A 21,983-nucleotide genomic window follows, 5' to 3' on the forward strand; every position below is an offset into this window, starting at 1 on the left:
TAGTCACATAATTCTGGTAGTGGAGGCTATCAAATCCAGATTTAGACAGTATTGCACACTGCAACATAATTCCACGTTAAACAGTGGTGGTCTAAATAAAATGCCAATAACTTAAGTGGATAAATGAAGCACATGATGTGGTTATAAGATGTACAGATCAGTAAGGTGTTATGTTCAATCCCTGGTCTATGCTAAGATAATCCTTGGTAGCAGTGAGGTGGGACAAGTGGCCTTGCAGGAAGAGGAAAATGTTCATATCCAGTGGGGTCCCCCCACCAGCCCGCCAGAAAATACTCATGTGTGGATGTCATATTAGGACTCAGTTGTAATGTCTTCTGTGCTCAAACAATTTGCTTACACTCGCCTTCTGAGCTCAGGGATGATGAATAGCCCCCTTGGGTAAGGGGTCTGTGGAACCATACTGCTGAACGAAACACATCAGAAGTGGAGAAAATTGGGGAGTTGGGCAGGAAAGTAATCAAGATGATGAACAGAAATGTTGTAAAGGATATTTTGTTATACAAAAGCTTTCTTTGCTCTTCATTTTCCAATTCAAACTCCTATATTTTAAAGTAAATGTACGATCTATTGCTGTGGGAAAAGATGTCCTTTACATAGAATCATAGAAGTTTACAACATGGAAACAGGCTCTTCGGCCCAACATGTCCATGTCGCCCAGTTTATACCACTAAGCTAGTCCCAATTGCCTGCACTTGGCCCATATCCCTCTATACCCATCTTACCCATGTAACTGTCCAAATGCTTTTTAAAAGACAAAATTGTACCCGCCTCTACTACTGCCTCTGGCAGCTCGTTCCAGACACTCACCACCCTTTGAGTGAAAAAATTGCCCCTCTGGACCCTTTTGTATCTCTCCCCTCACCTTAAATCTATGTCCCCTCGTTATAGACTCCCCTACCTTTGGGAAAAGATTTTGACTATCTACCTTATCTATGCCCCTCATTATTTTATAGACTTCTATAAGATCACCCCTTAACCTCCTACTCTCCAGGGAAAAAAGTCCCAGTCTATCTAACCTCTCCCTATAAGTCAAACCATCAAGTCCCGGTAGCATCCTAGTAAATCTTTTCTGCACTCTTTCTAGTTTAATAATATCCTTTCTATAATAGGGTGACCAGAACTGTACACAGTATTCCAAGTGTGGCCTTACTAATGTCTTGTACAACTTCAACAAGACATCCCAACTCCTGTATTCAATGTTCTGACCAATGAAACCAAGCATGCCGAATGCCTTCTTCACCACCCTATCCACCTGTGACTCCACTTTCAAGGAGCTATGAACCTGTACTCCTAGATCTCTCTGTTCTATAACTCTCCCCAACGCCCTACCATTAACGGAGTAGGTCCTGGTCTGATTCCATCTACCAAAATGCATCACCTCACATTTATCTAAATTAAACTCCATCAGCCCACTGGCCCAATTTATCAAGATCCCGTTGCAATCCTAGATAACCTTCTTCACTGTCCACAATGCCACCAATCTTGGTGTCATCTGCAAACTTACTAACCATTCCTCCTAAATTCTCATCCAAATCATTAATATAAATAACAAATAACAGCGGACCCAGCACCGATCCCTGAGGCACACCGCTGGTCACAGGCCTCCAGTCTGAAAAACAACCCTCTACAACCACCCTCTGTCTTGTGTTCAAGCCAATTTTGTATCCAATTGGCTACCTCACCTTGGATCCAGTGAGATTTAACCTTACGTAACAACCTACCATGCGGTACCTTGTCAAAGGCTTTGCTAAAGTCCATGTAGACCACGTCTACTGCACAGCCCTCATCTATCTTCTTGGTTACCCCTTCAAAAAACTCAATCAAATTCGTGAGACATGATTTTCCACTCACAAAACCATGCTGACTGTTCCTAATCAGTCCCTGCCTCTCCAAATGCCTGTAGATCCTGTCTCTCAGAATACCCTCTAACAACTTACCAACTACAGATGTCAGGCTCACCGGTCTGTAGTTCCCAGGCTTTTCCCTGCCGCCCTTCTTAAACAAAGGCACAACATTTGCTACCCTCCAATCTTCAGGCACCTCACCTGTAGCTGTCGATGATTCAAATATCTCTGCTAGGGGACCCGCAATTTCCTCCCTAACCTCCCATAACGTCCTGGGATACATTTCATCAGGTCCCGGAGATTTATCTACCTTGATGCGCGTTAAGACTTCCAGCACCTCCCTCTCTGTAATATGTACACTCCTCAAGACATCACTATTTATTTCCCCAAGTTCCCTAACATCCATGCCTTTCTCAACCATAAATACCGATGTGAAATATTCATTCAGGATCTCACCCATCTCTTGTGGTTCCGCACATAGATGACCTCGTTGATCCTTAAGAGGCCCGACTCTCTCCCTAGTTACTCTTTTGCCCTTTATTGGAGAATAATAACACCAGCACACCACACAGCCATCATGAAAGTATTTTCCTCACTACAAGTTGCAGCAGTAATTAACAGGGTTATAGCAAATTTTTCCTCTCCAGTATTCCCTCCCAGGTACGCTGAGGATCTGCATCACTTCCCAGACAAAGGCATACCTGGGTGCTGAAGGGACGATCTGTACCCTTGGTGTTGACCGACCTGCTTTTTTCTTCTCCCAGGCTCCTGAAACCTGCTCTTCTTTGCCAGTTTTTGAACTTCCACTTTTACCTGCCTTACCCCCACAACCTCAGCTATTCACACATTATCTGTCTCAAATATCTTATTTCTCTCATTATGCTCTGGGAGCCCCCAACACAGAAACAGGTACAGACCTGAGAAAGAGTTTCAATCCCCACTGCTGACATTAATACTTCAATCAACATTCGCCTTTGAGAAATTGTCAGACTTTCTAGTAGCCATTTTTTCCAAATTAATTCTGGGGCAGCTAACTCTGTTATGAAACACATCACAGAACAAAGGTCTTTTTATGTATGTTTAAAGATAACATCTGAGGAGGTGCCACATATTCTCTTTTATAGCATTTCTTCAATTTAACTCTTCCGTTGGGCAGGTGATGAAAACATGGAGAGTTGGGGGAGTGCCATGGAAATTAGTGTTCAAACATGCACTTGTATTTCAGTTTTTCACATCTGTTCTAACAGGTTGAACTATAATAACCTGTCAGGTACAGAAATTAAACAGCCTTCTAAACAATCCCAATAATAGAAACATACCCTGTGAATGAAAACAAGTCTTAACATTTAAATGAATCTGAACAGAACCTTCCCTAAGGGCAGTGTTGAGAGTGACGAAAGCAACTGCATGTCAATTGAGGGAAAGGCCACTTTTGTTCATACCCATGGAGTATGCTACTGGCAAGAGAATCTACGTCACTCACTCAGTTTTCTTGATGCAAGGAAGTTCTGTAATCTTGATAATTCAGAGTTGCACCTGTAAATAGTTTGCATCGCTTTTTTTAAAAAAAAGCCAAACTTGAGCCAGGCCAGAAGGCAGCACTCAGTGAACAATCCCAATGTGTCATTCACACTGCAGCTTCACCTTAGAGGTGGGGTGAAGGGCAAAAGGAGTGCTCTCCTGCCACCACACTAAATCACTCATATGGTCACCTAGGGAGAAGCAGATTTGCCAACCAGGATGCACCTGGACTCCCCAGGAACGAAAGATTAATCTCCAGGACACAGCTGTGAGCAACCCAGGAGAAAAATCAGAGGCATTAAAACAGTGTTTTTTGGAGAAATTGCTGTAACTTTGCTCTCAACAGGCACCATTATACATTGGAAAACAGCCCCGAAAACCAAGAGCATATTATGGTGAAAACGTAATGGTAACAAAATAAAGTTCTGGCAAAATCCTTATTGCAGGTCCACTTTATTGGCATCCTACAGAAACCCTGATACTGATGGCACAGCTATAAATTAATCCCAGTTGATAAATTAATAGAATAAATCAAGTTAACATATTTCACACATGACCTATCTTTTCTGAATTTCATTAACTGCCAACACTATAGAGTTTTTAAATCAGAGATTTTATTGCATTTGGGTCAACATGCTCCAAGGTAGGAGAGATTTAAAACACATTTAAACACTTTGAATGAAATACAGATGCTGCATTTCAAATACATGCAATCCTTTAACATTTCAGCAAGGCCTGCTTAAATTGGCTTACAAAGGTCAACTTTTATTTCACCACTAAGTTGGCAGCTTTAATGGACTCTAAACAAAATGCACATTTCGAAACTGTAGATATAACTTGCATATGTAAACATAGTCATGTCATCCGTCAGGATTCTCAGGCTTACAGCCACTACCCTGTCAGATGTACTTGTTACAACAGCAACAATCTGCATTTATATGGCGCCTTTAACATTGGAAAATGTCCCAAGGCGCTTCACAGGAGCGTACTCAGATAAAATTTGACACCAAGCCACATAAGGAGGTATTAGGACAGGTGACCAAAAGCTTGGTCAAAGAGGTAGGTTTTAAGGAGCGTCTTAAAGGAGGAGAGGGGCGGAGAGGTTTAGGGAGGGAATTCCAGAGCTTAGGGCCGAGGCAGCTGAAGACATGGCCGCCAATGGTGGAGAGAAGGGAGTCGGGGATGGACAAGAGGCCAGAGTTAGAGGAACGCAGAGTTCTTGGAGGGTTGTAGGGCTGGAGGAGATTAGAGATAGGGAGGGGAGAGACCATGGAGGGATTTGAACATGAGGATTTTAAAATCAAGGTGTTGGTGGACCAGGAGCCAATGTAGGTTAGTAAGCACAAGGATGATGGGTGAACGGGACTTGGTGCGAGTTAGGATACAGGCAGCGTTTTGGATGAACTTAAGTTTATACAATATATTCAGTTACTTTTCAAAAATGTTGTCTTGCTATTCCCCGTCCAATGCATCATACCACCACCCAACAGACAGGGTGAACAGGCAACCTGCTTCAAGTCCCATACCAACTGTAACCAGACAAAAGGAAGTGTGCAACACAAGTAGAGGTGTGTGTTGATGGGAGGGGAGAAAAGTACAAGCTTAGGATACCTCTCTATTGCCCTCATGACAATGACCTACTGGTCACACCATCATTGGAAGTATCCTTAGTCTTAACCAATACACCATTATGTATGCAATCCAGAGCCTTGGTCCAAAACAGCCATCTAGGGACCAAGTCAGAATAATTATTTTAGAGTTTGTAGTAAAAGATTTTAAAAAATAAGTCACCTGCTGTAAAGTCTGCGTTCTTTTTAAACCTAGTGATCACAAGGTAGGAGAGGATATACAGAGTAGTGAACAGCAGTGCACAGATCTGTGGAGAAAGAACATGAAAAATGTTAAGAGCAGAAACACAAATGGATCCGACAACAGCAGACACATGGCACTGACTGACATGAATATTCATATTCTAAACACCCCCTCTCCAATCATCACCTGTTGAAATTCAGACACTCAAAGTATCTGTTCGCTTGGACGCAACAGAAGAGTATGCACAAGACCAGCTCCCCCAAGGGCTCAGGCGTGTAAAGGCCTTGCTGAGGTGGATTTGAGCCAGTGAAGAAAGTCTAAGATTTGATCCTTGGTCTGCACAGAGTTAGCTGATTTCAGCCGAACACCAACTACAACGTTCTTACTCCCAATCATTATCCACATCACCTGTTGTTACAGTATGAGATTGGCTGCAGTACTTCTCCATAATAAAACCGCTTGCCAGCATTCACTGTCGTGACTCAGACATGAAGAATAGTCACTTGGGTGAGGTACCAGAGAGCTGCCACACCTGTAGGCCCACACTCCATTAGGAGAGCAGGAAAAACCTTAACAAACCAGACGGCCTTTTTTTGGTGTGATATTTGTTTCCCAAATAAAATTCTGAAAACATAACCTCTGGATTATTCACTCATCCATTTACTGGACAAATCTGGTCTTAAATCCTCCACTTTAATTGGGAGGAATTTGATAAGTGGTGGAATCAATGGGACTGAACTACCTCAAGTGTTTAGTATTTAGACTTTGCTACTAAAATTACGGACTGGAGAAATTTCTCCCCCAGTTTTCGGAAAACAGTGCACAAGACATGTTCCTTGGCAGCTAGAGCATAGATTTCTAACACCAGTTTTTTAGGTGCTGAGAAAAGATGCATGCACTCTAACAATCATCTCTCCTCTTAAGTAGTTTGGAAAATGCTGGACCAAGCTGTTCACATTTGACTGTCTCTGCTCATGCTATTGTTGCTTTATTGCTCTTCTCCATCCCCAGAAAATAAAGTATATTTAAAGAATGCAGAGCTGCAAGACCCAACCCCACTCTCGCACCTCTCCACAGAAGCATACTATTTATTCAATTGTGCACCTTGAAAAGATTGAATGATCCCAGAACTCAGCTGCATTTTAAAATCTTAGCAGAAACACCACAGCTGCTCCCCAGGAGCCCCCACCCCACAACCAAACCAGAAACCAGACCTGCAAGTCGATTCCTGTTCCTGTGTTCCTAGCTGCAGGGTTATCTTGCACAGAAACAGTCACTATGGATTCATACCTTTTGGTCTAAATTATTTTCATTCTTGTCCCCTCTCCTTGCCCAGAGATCACGCCTCAAATTTTATATTGCCTTAAAGTTAAATATTGGCTTGTAGAAAGCATGACATCAATGGTATCCCTGCTTACTAAATTCACCAAAACTGAGATCGATAGATTGTGTGTCAGGTAAGGGTATTAAGGGATATGGTGCAACAGCGGCTAAATGGAGTTGAGGTACAGATCAGCCATGATCTAATTGAATGGGGGATTTGGGGGGGGGGGGGGGGAAGAGAAACAGGCTCAAGGGGCTGAATGGACTCCTGTTCCTGTGTTCATAGAATTACCCAATATGTTCCCTTTCACTCACCCTGACCGAATTCCTTCATTTAATTGTCTGTAATTTCATTTATTTTTGAAAGCTTCAGGTTTATACACAATGAGTTATAGCAACACAGGAGCAAACAAAAAAAAAGTCCAACTAGTTCATCGTGTGACAAATGATTTTAACTGGCCAGACCATGTTTTGCTGGATCAGACCCAGAACAACCCACCCCTCCAGTCAAACTTGTTCCATATGTATGGGCATTAAAGCTGCACAACATGACTGCTGAGCAGGCATGCGAATACTTGGTGATAGAACGGAGCCGGATGGAGGTTCAAATCTGCTCTACTCTGTTCCTGATCTGACCCAAGCAGAAGCTGTGGCATCTTCCAGCAGCAGTGAGGGGGGGGGGGGGGGGGGGGGGGGGGGGGGAGTCACACCTGTGCAGTCCCTGGCACCCACTTGCAGTTGGCTATGGGGTGAAGGAAGGGGCATTGAGTGACTTGGAGCACACAATGCACCTGCAAGGTGAACAATAAAAAAGGGGAGAAAATAATAATTGCATAACTCATTATCAGGATCCCCTGGTTTTCAGTGCCTGAATGAATCGAGCGTTTTTCTATCATGAGATTCCAGGATTTTTAACCATGCTTTGGAGAAATCTCATCCCGTGGCCCTATGCAAAATGAAAATCCAGTGACCTCGCATCTTTCACGAGAACCATTAGAAACAAGTACTGCTTGTTCATGTCTTCAGGGAAAACTATAAAAGTGCATGAGGGAGAAAGTAATAGAAGGATATGCTGATAGGGTTAGATGAAGGAGGGGTGGGACGAGGCATAAACACCAGCATAGACCAGTTGGACTGAATGGCCTGTTTCTGTGCTGTAAATTCTATGTAATATGCAAATAGAATAAGCAGTCCTGCTACCACCAGCTCGGGGGAAAGAAAACAGTTAATCATTTGAAAACAAACTCATACGTAGAAAATCTGCAGGCCACTGGGCAAGGAGAGTGTAATATTGACAATGGCGGTGTATCCCCGTCAAAATTTCCAACACATCCCTCAAATGATTGGAGAACTGCACTGCACCTCAAAATAGTCACTCTTGATTTGAGGGTGGAGGTAAAGGAAGGAAGGCATTGCCAGATTCCTGCACCCGATAGCAACCACTCCAGGAATGGGGAGGGGGAGAAAGAAACGCATACAATTTCAAGGTTGGCTGCGATGCTCCCTATGACTGGATAACTTGCTGATGCTCATTGTTGAGATGGTGTGTGAATAACAACCACTTGGGCAAGGTATCAGAAGACACCAATGGAACCGTACCTCAGCGCAGAATCAACACCCTCAGATGAGAGGGAGTAAACTGACTTAGAAAAAATGGGACATACCACTATTTCAGAGGTTGCAGGTCCTGATTGTTTTTTTTAAACCCAGAAATGTTCCTGTACATTGTTAAAAACTGAACATACAGCCAAAAGACACAGGAACATTAAAACTATGGGGCTATTTTGTTGTTAAATACTGTCGAAGTTTCATGGAAAATTCTTGCGTTACTTTTTATTAATCAAATGAACCTTCTGGATTACGCGCAGCCCAAAGCTTCGGAGTGGAGCGTTTACAGATGCGGAAGGAAATAGTTACACTTTGGGTCGGGGGGGGGGGGGGGGGGGGAGGAGAGAGAGAGGAGAAAGGAAAGGAAAAGCAAGACAAAAAAAGTGATGAAATAAAATAGTACACCTTGACCATTTGAACACAGCAGGACTCCTGCACTGCAGCTGTGTGGGATCAAATTCCGAACCTTATCTGGATAGTGAAGTACGTTCTTGCAGTCAATATGAACAGATCAAATGACCAGTTTCTAGTTTGCACATCCAAGAACTTAGAAATATACAAAACACACTGTGCATTAGTTTGATGCAAGATCCAAGAACAGACACACGTGCGCACTGGCCTCAAGTGGTATCTAAAAATCATACAGATGCATTTTGTGTCAGCAGATACCCGGTGTCTGTATAACCCATCTTCCAGGCATCCACACACGATGCAGTGAGATATATCAGAAACACTGCAGTTCTTCCTGCAATAAATCTAAAAGCAATCTGTAACATTTGGCCAAAAAGATAGATTTTATTTTATCATTCTGAAATTCTTCTAGAAAAGTCAAATCAGGGTTGGAGGATTTTATTTTAAACATTGTTAGCTCCAACTAGTCGTTGTTGATTTCGTTCAGTTGACTTGGATGTTACGCACCATTCCAGCTCAAAGGTTAAATGGGTGTGTTTGGGGATGGGGAGAAATGTGATGAATTTGTAGCAGGCCTCAAATGGTGCCAAGCTCATTTTTGCCTTTACTCGCACCTCTGACCTTTCCTTCCCGACTGTAGGGAAGTACCTAGTCTCCATTCACCACTTCTCCAATTGCATTGTTGAAACCAGGGCGTGTGTGGAAATTTGAAGGGCTGTGAACTTTTGTGTTTTCTCTTTAATCTGGAGCAAGGTTCCTCTTAAATTTACCACTGGTATTCAGACAGAACAAAAAAAGCTTGCAATCGTCACACCCCAAAACATCGGGCAATCTCGAGCTTCACAGCTAAACCCAATCCTGTCCTCATCCAACATTTGCATTGGAAGCTTAATATACAGTGATCAAGAGAAACAGCTTTGGTGGATTTCCTCCCTAGCCCAGGGACGTAGAGGAAAACTAACTAAATCATAAGGCTTGGCTTCGGTCCCCACTCCAGACAGTGGAGATTGGAGCGCCGGCTCTGGAAACTGGGTTGATCTCCAGTGGGGGTGCTTGGGTCTGACGAGCATGGGTGACCCCCTCCCGCCCCCCGCAGGACTCTTCAGCCTTGGGTGCACCCCACCTACAAGAGGTACTCTGAAGATAAAAACCACGAGGAAGGCAACAGGAATCAACTTCAGCTACTCTTCGCTAATAAGAGACTCAAGAATCTCACGTGTGAGATTTGAGTTAGGACCTGCGCTAGGGGCACAACAACAGACAGAGAGAAGCACTTCTGTATATAAGTTTTGCATCTTCGATTTGCTGAATGATTAACGGGCTGCAGAGCAAAGTTTTGAAAGTTGGTCATTATCCATAATTTATAGAAATATTGAACTAAACAGAGCAATTCTTGAAGCAATTGAGCCTTTTATCATAATTCAACTGTCCATTTGAGTGCTAAAAAAGGATTCCTACTAAGCAAAATTGAAGAAACACATTAAACGCCTGGCTTAATCTACAAATGTGTCCGTGAATTTCTACAAATTTGTATTAGACAATAGAAACAGTCCATTTGAGCAACTGCAAATGACACTATACAAGGTGTCCAATGGGCTGGTCTCTATCATCGAAGGTGATTGAATGACCCTTCTGAAAAAGAAGAGTTTGAATGTTAACACTGATGTCACTGCCAAAGCCAAAATGTTAAACTTGTTAACTTGCTAATCACTGATTGGAATTGCACACTATGATATACATACACAGCAACACTATCTCTGGAGCGCAAATATAGTATCAATAAATCCAACAACTCAATTCCAATTCCACTAACCGTGCATTGTATTCTCAGAACAACAGAAGTCATATTTTTTTTATTCTCTCCCCACCCAAGGATCTGCACTCAATTGTAAAATATGAAATTCTGATACATTTGTAAGACAATAGAATGTATTGAGTAAAACAGTCACAATATTGCACAAAACAATTAACTCATCCCACCTAAAGATTTTCTGATGCGTTGTATTCTGAGAAGCCACAAGGTTCGTGTAACCCCCGTCCCTGCACCAATAAAACTCTAAAATCTAGAAATAAGCATTTATATACAAACTGCTCACGTCAGATTTTATTTATATAAAAGTGTCTGTTTGAGTTTCTGAAACTGAGATACCCCCTCAGGGTTGATCCTGTCAATACACCTACTGATTGCACAATATGGTGTTCCAAACTGGCCCAGCAGCAACACTGAAACAAATGCAGATACACAGTTGCTCAAAAGTAGCACTCAGGACATCACGTTTCTGATAGCTCAACTTTCTCAATGTTGGTGAGGGGGGTGGGAGGTGAAGGGAGATGTGTACAGGCCAGCAATGTAAAAGCGACACTGCTATGGGTTGGCTGAGCTCAATCATTAGTAAGAGTGGCTGTCAGAAGTCCCCATATTTATTTGCAAGTACTGTGCACAACATAGAAGTTAAAAAAAAAATACAAATCATGTTTGAAATCATTGCACATCTCCTTTAAACTGTATTGCACATTTAAAATGTACACATTACCAGAGTGGGGGAACATGGGCTCATTCCCATGATTCTCTAGTCATTGAGTTACCAATCTTGACCATTACAGTCGTGGCGAAAATGGGGGAGGAAATGCTACTTAATTCTTACAGCACCCAGGAGTCTGAAGCAGCAAATGTCACATTTTCAAACTTTGAACCCCCAGAAGCATTTCCCTAAAACTGATTAACTAGTCAAACGCTGCTGTTTGTGAGACCTTTGTGTGCGTGCAAATTGGCTGCTGCGATTATCTATATAATGCCAGTGACTACACTAAGTAATCCAATGGCTCTGAAGCTCTTTGGGATGCCCGGATGTGAAATACACTATATAAAATGAAAGTTCTTTCTTCAAAGCCCATAAACTTAAAAGTTAAACAAGCTCCAGAGCACCGGTTAGAATAGAAACACAGCTTTCCTGCTTGAGGAAAAGTGAACATTTTCACACACGAGCTGGAAGGACACCCCCCACAGCTCGAGGATGTAGGGCGGTAAACATCCTCAGGTCCCAGCGTCCTGTTCCACACAGAAACACTGGAACAAACTCCATTGGGAGTAACTCGCCCAGTCAGCCAATAACAGTTTCCTCCCAGCTGGTTGTTGGAAGTACATTTTACTGCAGCCTTCAGCCCCAGTAGTACAACAGTGGACTCTAAACCAAAAGTGCACAGTCTGCAAACCAGCAACAACTCACGTATCTGTCCTTCTGCCCTCAGTGCAGCAGTTTATTAACTTTCAGTAATTGAGTTAAACGAAGATCAAATCTGCCCCCACCCAACACCAGCAAGCCTGACAGCTCATCAAAAACAGCATTGACAATGGAAAGGTCAATGTTTGAGGAGCTTCCTTCGTCTCCCAGCTCATAATCGTCTGGAGAAGAGAAGAAAGAGTGTAAAAAGGGCTTGGTAGACAATATTTTTTGGGGGGGGGGGGGGTGGCTTACCAAGGTAACCACAATGAAGGCAAGTTCCTTGTTTAAAACTTTCTTTCTGAACCAGGTCTAAACAGGAAACTATTATTTTAAGCCAAGTTACATTTTCAGCTCCCACTCCCATACCTATCCTGTTATTAACAAACTGCTGCTCCGGATATACTGCAGGTTCCAAACTCCTCCCCCTTGAAGAAAGGGGCTCTTTAGAAAATAAAGTTGCCACTTGGTTCATATTTACAGTATATCAGGAGTCTTTAAGTGCATTTAATTACATGAATCTGCTCTGTATTTGATAAATGGCCCCAAGTAGTTATGTAACCCTAATCAAGCTGAATTTTAAGAAAAAATTAATTTTTCAGACAAATTTAAGGATACTGAAAGATATTTTATATACTCCAGATTTCATTTTTGTAATTTTAAACCTGTTGCATTTCAAAGGGCAACAATCTTTACATTTACAATAAATGATGATCATATAACCAACTCAATGTTTTACAAAACATCAACTGGGAATGTATTAGTTTTAACAAAAATATTTCAGGCCCTAGAAAAATGGTAATTCACTATCAAGAATCAGGATTGCAAGACAATAATTTGACTACTAATAAGTTTAAGATATGGTAAGAATACAGTTTTTAAGATTCCCAGTGCTGGAGTGATTTCATTCACTGTTATGCCCAAGATACACAGCTTCATTTTGGTGGAAACCTAGTTCTACATTGCAGCAACCTTATGACATCATCTATTCAGGGAGGTTCCTCAAGCACAATGCTCAGTCCTGCAATGGAAACATTTAGGAATACTGGAAATTGAGTAAACAAAACTGACTGAGCAAACAAAAGCATGAATTAATTGTAGTAGCGGAGTATGCACCTTGTACTTCATTCTAAGTTACATAGGTTTAGAAAGTGTGGATTTGGGCCATTAGAGAAACCCTGTATTATACATTCTCTCTGATCAGGGCACCAATGGGGCTGCTTATGCCACCTCTGCTCTCATGACATTATTCTTCTGCTAAAAATTATGAGTGGAAGTTGTTTCTTCTGTTATTGTGTAAAACCAATTCAGAAGGCACAGATTTAAAACCAATGCAGTGGGTAGGTTTTACATGAGAATTACTACAAGTCCTCAATAAAGCTTTAGCAAGGAAAATGAAAGTGGCCAGAGTGCTCTTTGGAGGAAAAGTGATGAACAGGGGAGTGGAAAATACCCCAAGACACAACACAATACTTAAAAAAAAAAAAAAAAAAAATTGTCTGATTACGCTCCTGTGAAGTGCCCAGGGATGTTTTACTACGTTAAAGGCAAGTTGGTGCAGATCACCAGAGATCACATCGCAGCTCAAATCCAGTGAATAAATATTGATAAAAGGGATATCAATTCCTTTTGAAAGGCCCCCCATATTGTTAAGCAAATGGCAGAGCAAGGTGTGGATAGAATTCACTTTCTAACAAGTATGGTGCAGCAAGATAGGGCAAATTTTTTTTAAAAATTCGTTCATGGGATATGGGCGTTGCTGGCGAGGCCGGCATTTATTGCCCATCCCTAATTGCCCTCGAGAAGGTGGTGGTGAGCCGCCTTCTTGAACCGCTGCAGTCCATGTGGTGAAGGTTCTCCCACAGTGCTGTTAGGAAGGGAGTTCCAGGATTTTGACCCAGCGACGACGAAGGAACAACGATATATTTCCAAGTCAGGATGGTGTGTGACTTGGAGGGGAACGTGCAGGTGGTGTTGTTCCCATGTACCTGCTTCTCTTGTACTTCTAGATGGTAGAGGTCGCGGGTTTGGGAGGTGCTGTCGAAGAAGCCTTGGCAAGTTGCTGCAGTGCATTCTGTGGATGGTACACACTGCAGCCACTGTGCGCCGGTAGTGAAGGGAGTGAATGTTTAGGGTGGTGGATGGGGTGCCAATCAAGCAGGCTGCTTTGTCCTGGATGGTATCGAGCTTGAGTGTTGTTGGAGCTGCACTCATCCAGGCAAGTGGAGTGTATTCCATCACACTCCTGACTTGTGCCTTGTGGACTTAAAACTCTGCAAATATTGACTTGCTGAAAAATACAAACAATACAAGCCTTTTGGAAACCTCTTCCACCAATCTTATTTTGGGGTAAGCCTGAGTATACCTTCCTACAGAGATCAAGACATTATACTTTTTCAAAAAGTATGTTTTATAACCCTTTTACTGTGAAAGAAAGATAGTGAAAGAAGAAAAAGAGGGGGGAGAAAAGATAATTGCATTACAAAGCACCTTTCACAACCTCAGGGCATTCCAAAGCACTTTACAGGCAATGAAGTACTTTTCAAGCATAGTCACTGTTGTAATGTAAAATATGTGGCAGCCAATTGGTGCACAGCAAGGTCCCACAAACAGCAATGAGTTAAATTGCCAGATAATCTATTTTTAGTGATGTTGGTTGAGGGATAAATATTGGCCAGGACACCGGGGAGAACTCCTCTGCTCTTCTTCGAAATAGTGCCATGGGATCTTTAACGGCCACCTGAGAGGGTTTAATGTCTCATCCAAAGGACAGCACCTCTGATAGTGCAGCACTCCCTCAGTTCTGCACTGGAGTGTCAGCCTTGATTATGTGCTCATCTCTGGAGTGGGATTTGAATCCACAACCTTCTGACTCAGAGGCCAAAGTGCTACCAACTAAGTGAATGCTGCCTTCGAGAGAAGAGCTTTTTAAATACAGTGCTATGTTTTTGCTGAATATCACTAGTTTAAAAATTCAAACAACAGATTCAAGTGACATCACTAACTGCATCCATTTCCTGTGCACTCAAGAATGTGACAAAGGAATTGCACTGTTTATTGGATTATCTTGTTGTGCACAGACCCATGGGCATCTTGCAGAAAACCGGTCAAGCAGTAAATTACATGATGGGGAGGGGGGCTCAAATTTGAAATTTTATATTTCTAATAAGAACTGCAGCTTAAACAGGAGTGTGCGAATTTTGAACCAAGTTGTGTAAAACTTCAATATATTGAACGGGCTTGAATGCAGAAAAGGCACTGTAGTCTCAATGGTCTTTAGGCTAGGGAGGGGGCAAAAAGAAGGTTCCTGATTGCTATCCACTTCCAGTAAGCTTTGCTGGAAATGCAAGTGACATTGAGCAAGGACAATATATGGCTCAGTTCTGATTCTCCGCTCTCCTTCAGCAGCTGTGGAGGTTGCTGATGGGATTGCTGGAGGTGAGCACCTGCTGCCTTTAGCACTCACCACCATAGCTGAGGGATCGGAGTGGACATCAAGGAAGCATCGATGTCTCCCTCTCTCTCTCTCTCTCTGTGTTTCCACAAAAGAACAAGGGCAAGAAAATAAAATGGTACTAAAATGTCCCACGATGCTTCATAAATACGCACAAGGAAACGGACAATTAAGAGGTGTGACCGAAACTTTGGTCGAAGAGATGAAATTTTAAAAAGGTTTTTAAAAAGTGGCCAAAGTCAGAAGAGTAGAGTGCTCAGGAGGGGGTATAAGGACGTAGCAGATTGCAGAGTCAGGGTGGTACGAAGCCATGGAGGAACTTTATAGTCAAGAATTAATATCAAATTTAATACATGGGGGACCTGGAACTCGAGTAGGTCAGTGAAAATAAAGGCAATGGACAAGTGGACTTAATGTGCGACAGAATATATGCAGAATTTTGGATAAGTTGAAGTTTACAGAGGGTGGAGGATAGAAAGTAGCAAGGAGAACATTGGACTAGTAGAGTCTGGAGATGACAGAGGCACGGTTAAAAGTTTCAGGAAGTAACTGGTCTTAGTGATGGGTAGGATGTGAGGCTTAAAGCTCAATGCAGGGTTGATCAGGATGTCAAGATTGTGAACAGGCTGGTTCAGCCTGAGTAGCCAGGGAGGCGACAGTCAGTGACAATGGAATGGTGGGGGCCAAAGACAATGCCTTCAGCCTTTCCCACATTGTGCTGGACGAAGTTTCAGTTCATTCAGGACTGGATGCGAGTGAAGAACGCAAGTGAGTAAAGAAATATGAATGGTGTCACCCCCAATGCACACTTCTGTCGCATTATCCACGGAAATTTTTGCAGATAATCAAAGACGAAGGTTAACAGGAGTGCAGATAATTGAAGTTCCACTGCACTTTACTTGTAATAGTTTGTAATAAACTGCATTCTCTCAATGTATAGATTTTCCTGTAATTTTGCACATCTAGCAAGTCCTGTGACTTCACAGTCACAGTAATTTATTCCAGACAGCCTCTTTACCAACGTAGTGCTCTGTCATAAACAGACTAGAGGATTCAGTTCATGTATTATACATTTTGATCCAGGGTGAGTTTCAAGTGTGCACAAAAGCCTTAACATCTTGTATGTTTCGTACATTAACAACCATGACTACACTTCAAAAAGTACTTCATTGGCGGTAAAGTGTTTTAGGCTGCCCGGAGGTCATGAAAAGTGCTATGTAAATCTTTCCTTCCGTTCACTCCACAGATGTTGCCTGACCTGCAGAGTTTTCTGTTATGATTTCAGATTTCCAGAATTTGCAGTATTTTAACCAAAGGTTTTGGGGCATGAATATGCACTCACAGCACCGACTCCAAGTCAGTTCAGAATCTCACATCTCAAGTTCACTCAAGAAATCTCAAACAGAATGTGATGTGTCCAGTCCAGAGTTATAAGAACTTCCAAATTGTATATTTTCATATAAATTTGTAGCTCGGACTTTGTGCCAAGATTTTTAAAATGGAAGCCATAGCTGCTGCTGTGTATGTTAAGACTTCCTTTGTCTTGATGTAAGGGACAGAGTGTGATGTGATCCACACCTGCCTGTCTGGAGCGTACTTTAATGTTCAAAGAGGACATCCTGCCTTTGTTCACGACTTCTGTCTGGAAACGATGTTGCATCACGTCTAAATTGGTTTATTTGCTCAGACTCCTATGGTCACTTAGCACCAAACTATTTGTATTGACTGACAATTGTTAGAGATGCAAAACTCATCCAGGTGACAAAAATCATTAATACTGATCACCAGGCTGTCATTAACCTGCCTTTTCTCTCTCTCTCAAGATGCTGACCGACCTGCCGGGTATGTCCAGCATTTCAGTTTTTATTTCAGCTTTCCAGCATCTGCAGTCCTTTCTTTTCGGGTCAATTACCTCTACTTGCAGTCAATTGCGAAATAAGGACTGTTATTTTTACCTGACGACGATTTATAATTATAGCGCCTGTAAAAATGTACATCCTACAATAAATTTGAATTTGTAGTTTTAGCTTGAGCTACATACTGTGTTATGATAGTGTTTTTATGACTTTCAAAGAGACATCCATCCCTTTCCTGGTGTATAATGCAGCACTACAAAGGAAAATTATTCATCCTGTGGTATACGATCCTATAAACGTCATGCATAATGTTTCATTTTGGTTCATTGGAAGTGCAGGGTCACCTATGGAAGCTGAATTTTGCATTGAGCATACATTAAAAGGATTGGGAAGCAGCTCAAATCATAACACCATTCATAAATTCTATACGCAGCTCATGCCAGGAGGGGGACTCAAGCTAGAATCACGTATTTGGCAGCACGCACGTTTTTAGTAACTGTCTACAAAACACAAGATTAACAATATCAAGAGATCTGCAGTGAGTATTCAAGTATTGCATGTGCTAGTAGTAAACAGAGTTATACATCAAACTGCATCATAACTGGCTCCTGCAGTGCATCATAACCTATGGCAAAACAAGCACTTTAGGTCGATACACACAAAACACTTGCATCAATAATGCTAATATGTTGGCCTGAAATTTCGGATAGAAAATGAAGATTAATTGCACACTCATCAATACATGCTACCAAAACATTCTATTCTTTATTATAGCAGCTCATTCATTTCCCTCCACCATTGTGAATTTACAACAAGAATTGTCTCTGAATATGAAGTCAAGCCTACAAAAAGCCAGGGTGGCAGCAAGAGTGCTACAATGGGCCTCAGTGTCTGAGGTAAAAATGCCAAATTTTTGCTCCTAACCACTATCCATCAACACCTACTGGAAACTGTGCATGCATACAAAGTCAGCTGAGAGTGTGATAGGGTTCAGCTATAATGTCCACATGGGCAAACACCCTGCCAACATTCATTGTCTTGGGGTAGCTCGTTCCTTTCCCTCCACCACTGTAAAATTACAAGAATTGGCTCTTAATACTGAGTCAAGTCTACCAAAACCCAATCCAGATCCCAGTGTAAGATTTCATGACAATCTAGGCTATGCTTTCATCAGGTTTACATTATCCCTATTTTCACAAGCAACCCAGTCTGGGTTTAAAAACTATACCCTAGGGAATTGGGTAATATCAGTAAGTCAGATCACTGTCAAGGCAATAGGACTAAAATTCCCACTGCCAGCAAAAGGTCACAAGAAAAACAAATCCCAATCTATATCTGAGGATATGAAGATTAGCCATTTTGGCAAGTAGCCGAGGACACTTAGCCCTTATGGAATAGTAGCTCAACAAGAGTTCACACCTTCAGGAGCAGCTGGACAAAAGTTGGAGGGGAAAAACAAATGTGATCAAACTCAAAGCAATTCAGTGGCACAGCTTTTAGATGCATCAAAGCACTGTGAAAACAAGGCAGTAGGTTTACTCTCAATTACACACACACAACAAATTCCCTATCTCAACTAGGTTGCCAGAGGAAGACCCAGAGTAAAAACAGTTTTAGGGCAGGGAAGAAAAGGTGCAAACCCATGCACTCCCTAGCAGCTACTTATACAATAATGAGAAATGGCCCAGGAGCATGTTATTTTGCTGATCTGATACAGTAGAGTATGGCATGTCGTGCTGTGCATGATCTAAAGAGAACATATGGATGGGGGAGGGTGGGAAGAAAAGAGAGGGGCAGGAAAGGGAGGAGATAAAGAGGAATAGATTTTGCAACTTTAATCACTTAGAAATGATAAAAGATAACACAGTACAATGCAAGAAAAGAGCAGTGACTGTTCTGCAGAAATAGGCAAAACATATGTTATCCTGCATTGTTAAAAAGTACTGTTAGGATCAAAATGCAACTGTTGCAAAACCTTCAGATGAACTCTGATCCTAATCCCGTGATGTGATTTCATAATCTACATCTCAGTACATTAAAGCTTACAATAGTTTACAGATTCATCTCATTATACAAGTTCCCTGCTAAAATGTACATTTCCATGATATTTACAAGGAAGTCTTTCAAGTTTATTTTAAACCCACGGACCCCAATAGCATTAAATTCTTATAAAAAGTGATCTGCTAACAAGAAAGATGGGAGCAAAGGGGAAAGAGGACAGGAATGTTAAAAGATTACACAACAGGTGTGGTTTCGCCAGCTGTGTGACGGCCTTTCCAACTGTCCAAAGGTGCACCACTCGACTCTCATCCCATTCGGTTCAGTAAACCCAAAAACCTGCTCCTCCAATTGCTCAATGAGCCATACAGACCAGAGAGGTCGGTTCAATCCTAGATCTAGGTGGAGTTGGCCGATCCACTGCACATGCAGGCTGAATGTGACATTTTGGCCACTACAGATGCCTGGAGTTATTAAATCAGGACTTTGCATCATAACATCACTAGAACGAGAATAGTGGCACATGCGTACGATGGCACCGTTGCCAAAATGTGCTACTGTCGCCGGAGCAGCATGTTCAGTTGCCCCAGGAAGACTAGCAGTCAAGTAAACCCAGCTTTAATAAAAAAACGGCGGCAGCCTCAATGGCTGGAGGTGCGATTTGCAGCAGGGGTGGGGGGGTGGGGGGGGAGGAAGAGGAGAGATCAGGAGACAGCCTTCTCTTCCATCCAAAAAGGTGCCAAAATACAGGGGTACAGCAACAACAACTTGCATTTATATAGCACCCTTAGAAAAGCGTCCCAGAGGCTTGATCAGAACAAATGGACTCCGAGTCAGAGAAGGCGGCATTAGGAAGGGTGACCAAAAGCTTGGTCAAAGAAGTGGGTTTTAAGGAGCTTCAGAAAGGAAGAGGTGAATAGGCAGAGGGGTTTAGGGAGGTAATTACAGAGCACGGAGTCCAGATGGCTGAAGACACGGCCGCCAATGGTAGGAAATGGGGATGCACAAGAGGCCAGAGTTGGAGGAACAGAGAGTTCTGGCGAAGTTGAACACGAGGATGAGAATTTTAAATTGGAGACGTTGGGGGAACGGGAGCCAATGTAGGTCAGCAAGGACAGGAGTGATGGGTGCGTGGGACTTGGTGTGGGATAGGATACAGGCAGAGTTTTGGATCAGCTGCAGTTTACGGAGGGTGGAAAATGGAACGCTGGCCAGGAGACCATTGGAATAGTCAAGTCTGGAGGTGACAGAGGCACAGATGAAGGTTTCAGCAGCAGATGAGCTGAAGCAGGGGCGGAGACAGGACGATGTTACAGAGGTGGAAGCAGGCGGTCTTTGTGATGGATAGGTTACGGGGTTGGCAGTGCGGCTCAGGGTTGAATAGGAAGATGATGCTGTGAACAGTTTAGTTCAACCCGAGACGGTGGCGAGGAGAGGGGTGTAATTGGTGGCAAGGGTACAGAGTTTGTGGAGGGGGCTCAAGACAATAACTTCAGTCTTTCCTACGTTTAAGGGGAAACAATGGCCATTTGGCCAAGGGTCCGAAGAGCAACTGATGCCTGTAAAACTATAATAAAAACAGAAAATGCTGGGAACACTCAGGCACCAACGGAGAGAGAAAAGTATGGTCAGCATTTCAGGTTGATGACCTTTCATCAGAACTGTAAACCTGTACCCCAGCAAGGAGTCGATACAGTCAGCAGAGCAGGAGGGGGAAAAGCAGCCAAAAAAAAAACTTTAAAAACAAACTCTCACACACCACAAAAGCTTCTCCTATCCTCCCTACCCCCCACCCACCCACCACCCACCTACCTCCCTCATTTTATGCCCTTGTGACATTGGGTTACAACTCCACAGGCACTGGGAGTCTTCCAGTACCTCACTGAAGTGGTCATTCTTTTGACGTGTGAACCTGGCCAATGAGTATTAGCAGGCTATTAAACTGCAGGGTGCATCACAGCTGACCCCAATCATGCCTACAGTTACTGATTTTTGAAAACCCAAAGGATACATATTGTTGCCAGTCTGTTGCAAGATGTAAGCCACCTTCCAACATGTGCAAGCAATAGAACATTATCTCAGTAATCCTGCAAATCACTTTGTGCAGTAATCCTGCAAATGCTGCTCTCAGCAATGATTATACGTATTGATTAACAAGTCTGACAATGCCAGCATTTAATGCTCCTCTGTGGACAGGTTAAAGGTACACTTTATGACTCCACGATGTAACAGAAACATTTGACAAATATGCAGAAAAACCTTGTGCTAGCAAGTTATGTCTCAACACGTACTTTGGCATAACTTTTTTTTAAAAAAAGCTCATTTACCTGCGCCCTGCTGAGATTGATTCATTATGTTTTTTTTTTAAATGGGTCCTCTTTCCTCAACCAAAAGGTGTTGAGATGCTGTGATACAACATGGAGTATGCCAACAGTTCTCTCATACCTTGCCCAAGTGGCCATTCTTCAAACAGCGAACATTAACAAGCTGCTTGACTGACACAGGTATCACAGTCAAGCCTAGTTTTATTCTTCCTCAAAGTCTGCACACGTGCACTTTGCAGTAGAGTCACTAGATATCAATCAGGATCGATCTCTCTCTCTCTCTCTCTCCCTTTTCTTTAGCACAGGGACACTGAAGCAAACTGTAATGGCTCCACCACTGCCACAGCCTAGATGAACTCAGCATAGATCAGGGATCAAACCAGAGATCCTCTTGGTGTGTATGGATTAGATGAGGTATTTACCCATTGAACCATTAGGGGAGCTTATTGCACAGAGGCAAACAAATTCCTCTGAAGTCAAATATTAGTCAATTTAAATACCAAGTTTGGGGGGGGGAAAAAAAAAGAGAAGTTGTTGTCACATCTTTTATGCAATGCAATTGTGTAGACTATGGAATTTGCACAACTTTC

At 42.5% G+C, this 21,983-nt stretch overlaps 1 protein-coding gene across 2 annotated transcripts in view; it reads right to left on the minus strand.

Moving 5' to 3' along the window:
* Positions 1-21,983, minus strand: part of lmbr1l (limb development membrane protein 1-like) — a 61,680-nt gene that overhangs the window by 37,987 nt on the left and 1,710 nt on the right. For both annotated transcript variants that reach the window (XR_010959070.1, XM_067976648.1), the window contains exon 2: positions 5,178-5,262. Coding sequence is in view for 1 of the 2 variants with exons in the window: in XM_067976648.1 (XP_067832749.1) it covers positions 5,178-5,262 (85 nt within the window). In the remaining variant the exon portion in view is untranslated. The remainder of the gene's footprint in view (positions 1-5,177; positions 5,263-21,983) is intronic.

Source organism: Heptranchias perlo, chromosome X (assembly GCF_035084215.1).
Source record: "Heptranchias perlo isolate sHepPer1 chromosome X, sHepPer1.hap1, whole genome shotgun sequence".
Classification (NCBI taxonomy): domain Eukaryota; kingdom Metazoa; phylum Chordata; class Chondrichthyes; order Hexanchiformes; family Hexanchidae; genus Heptranchias; species Heptranchias perlo.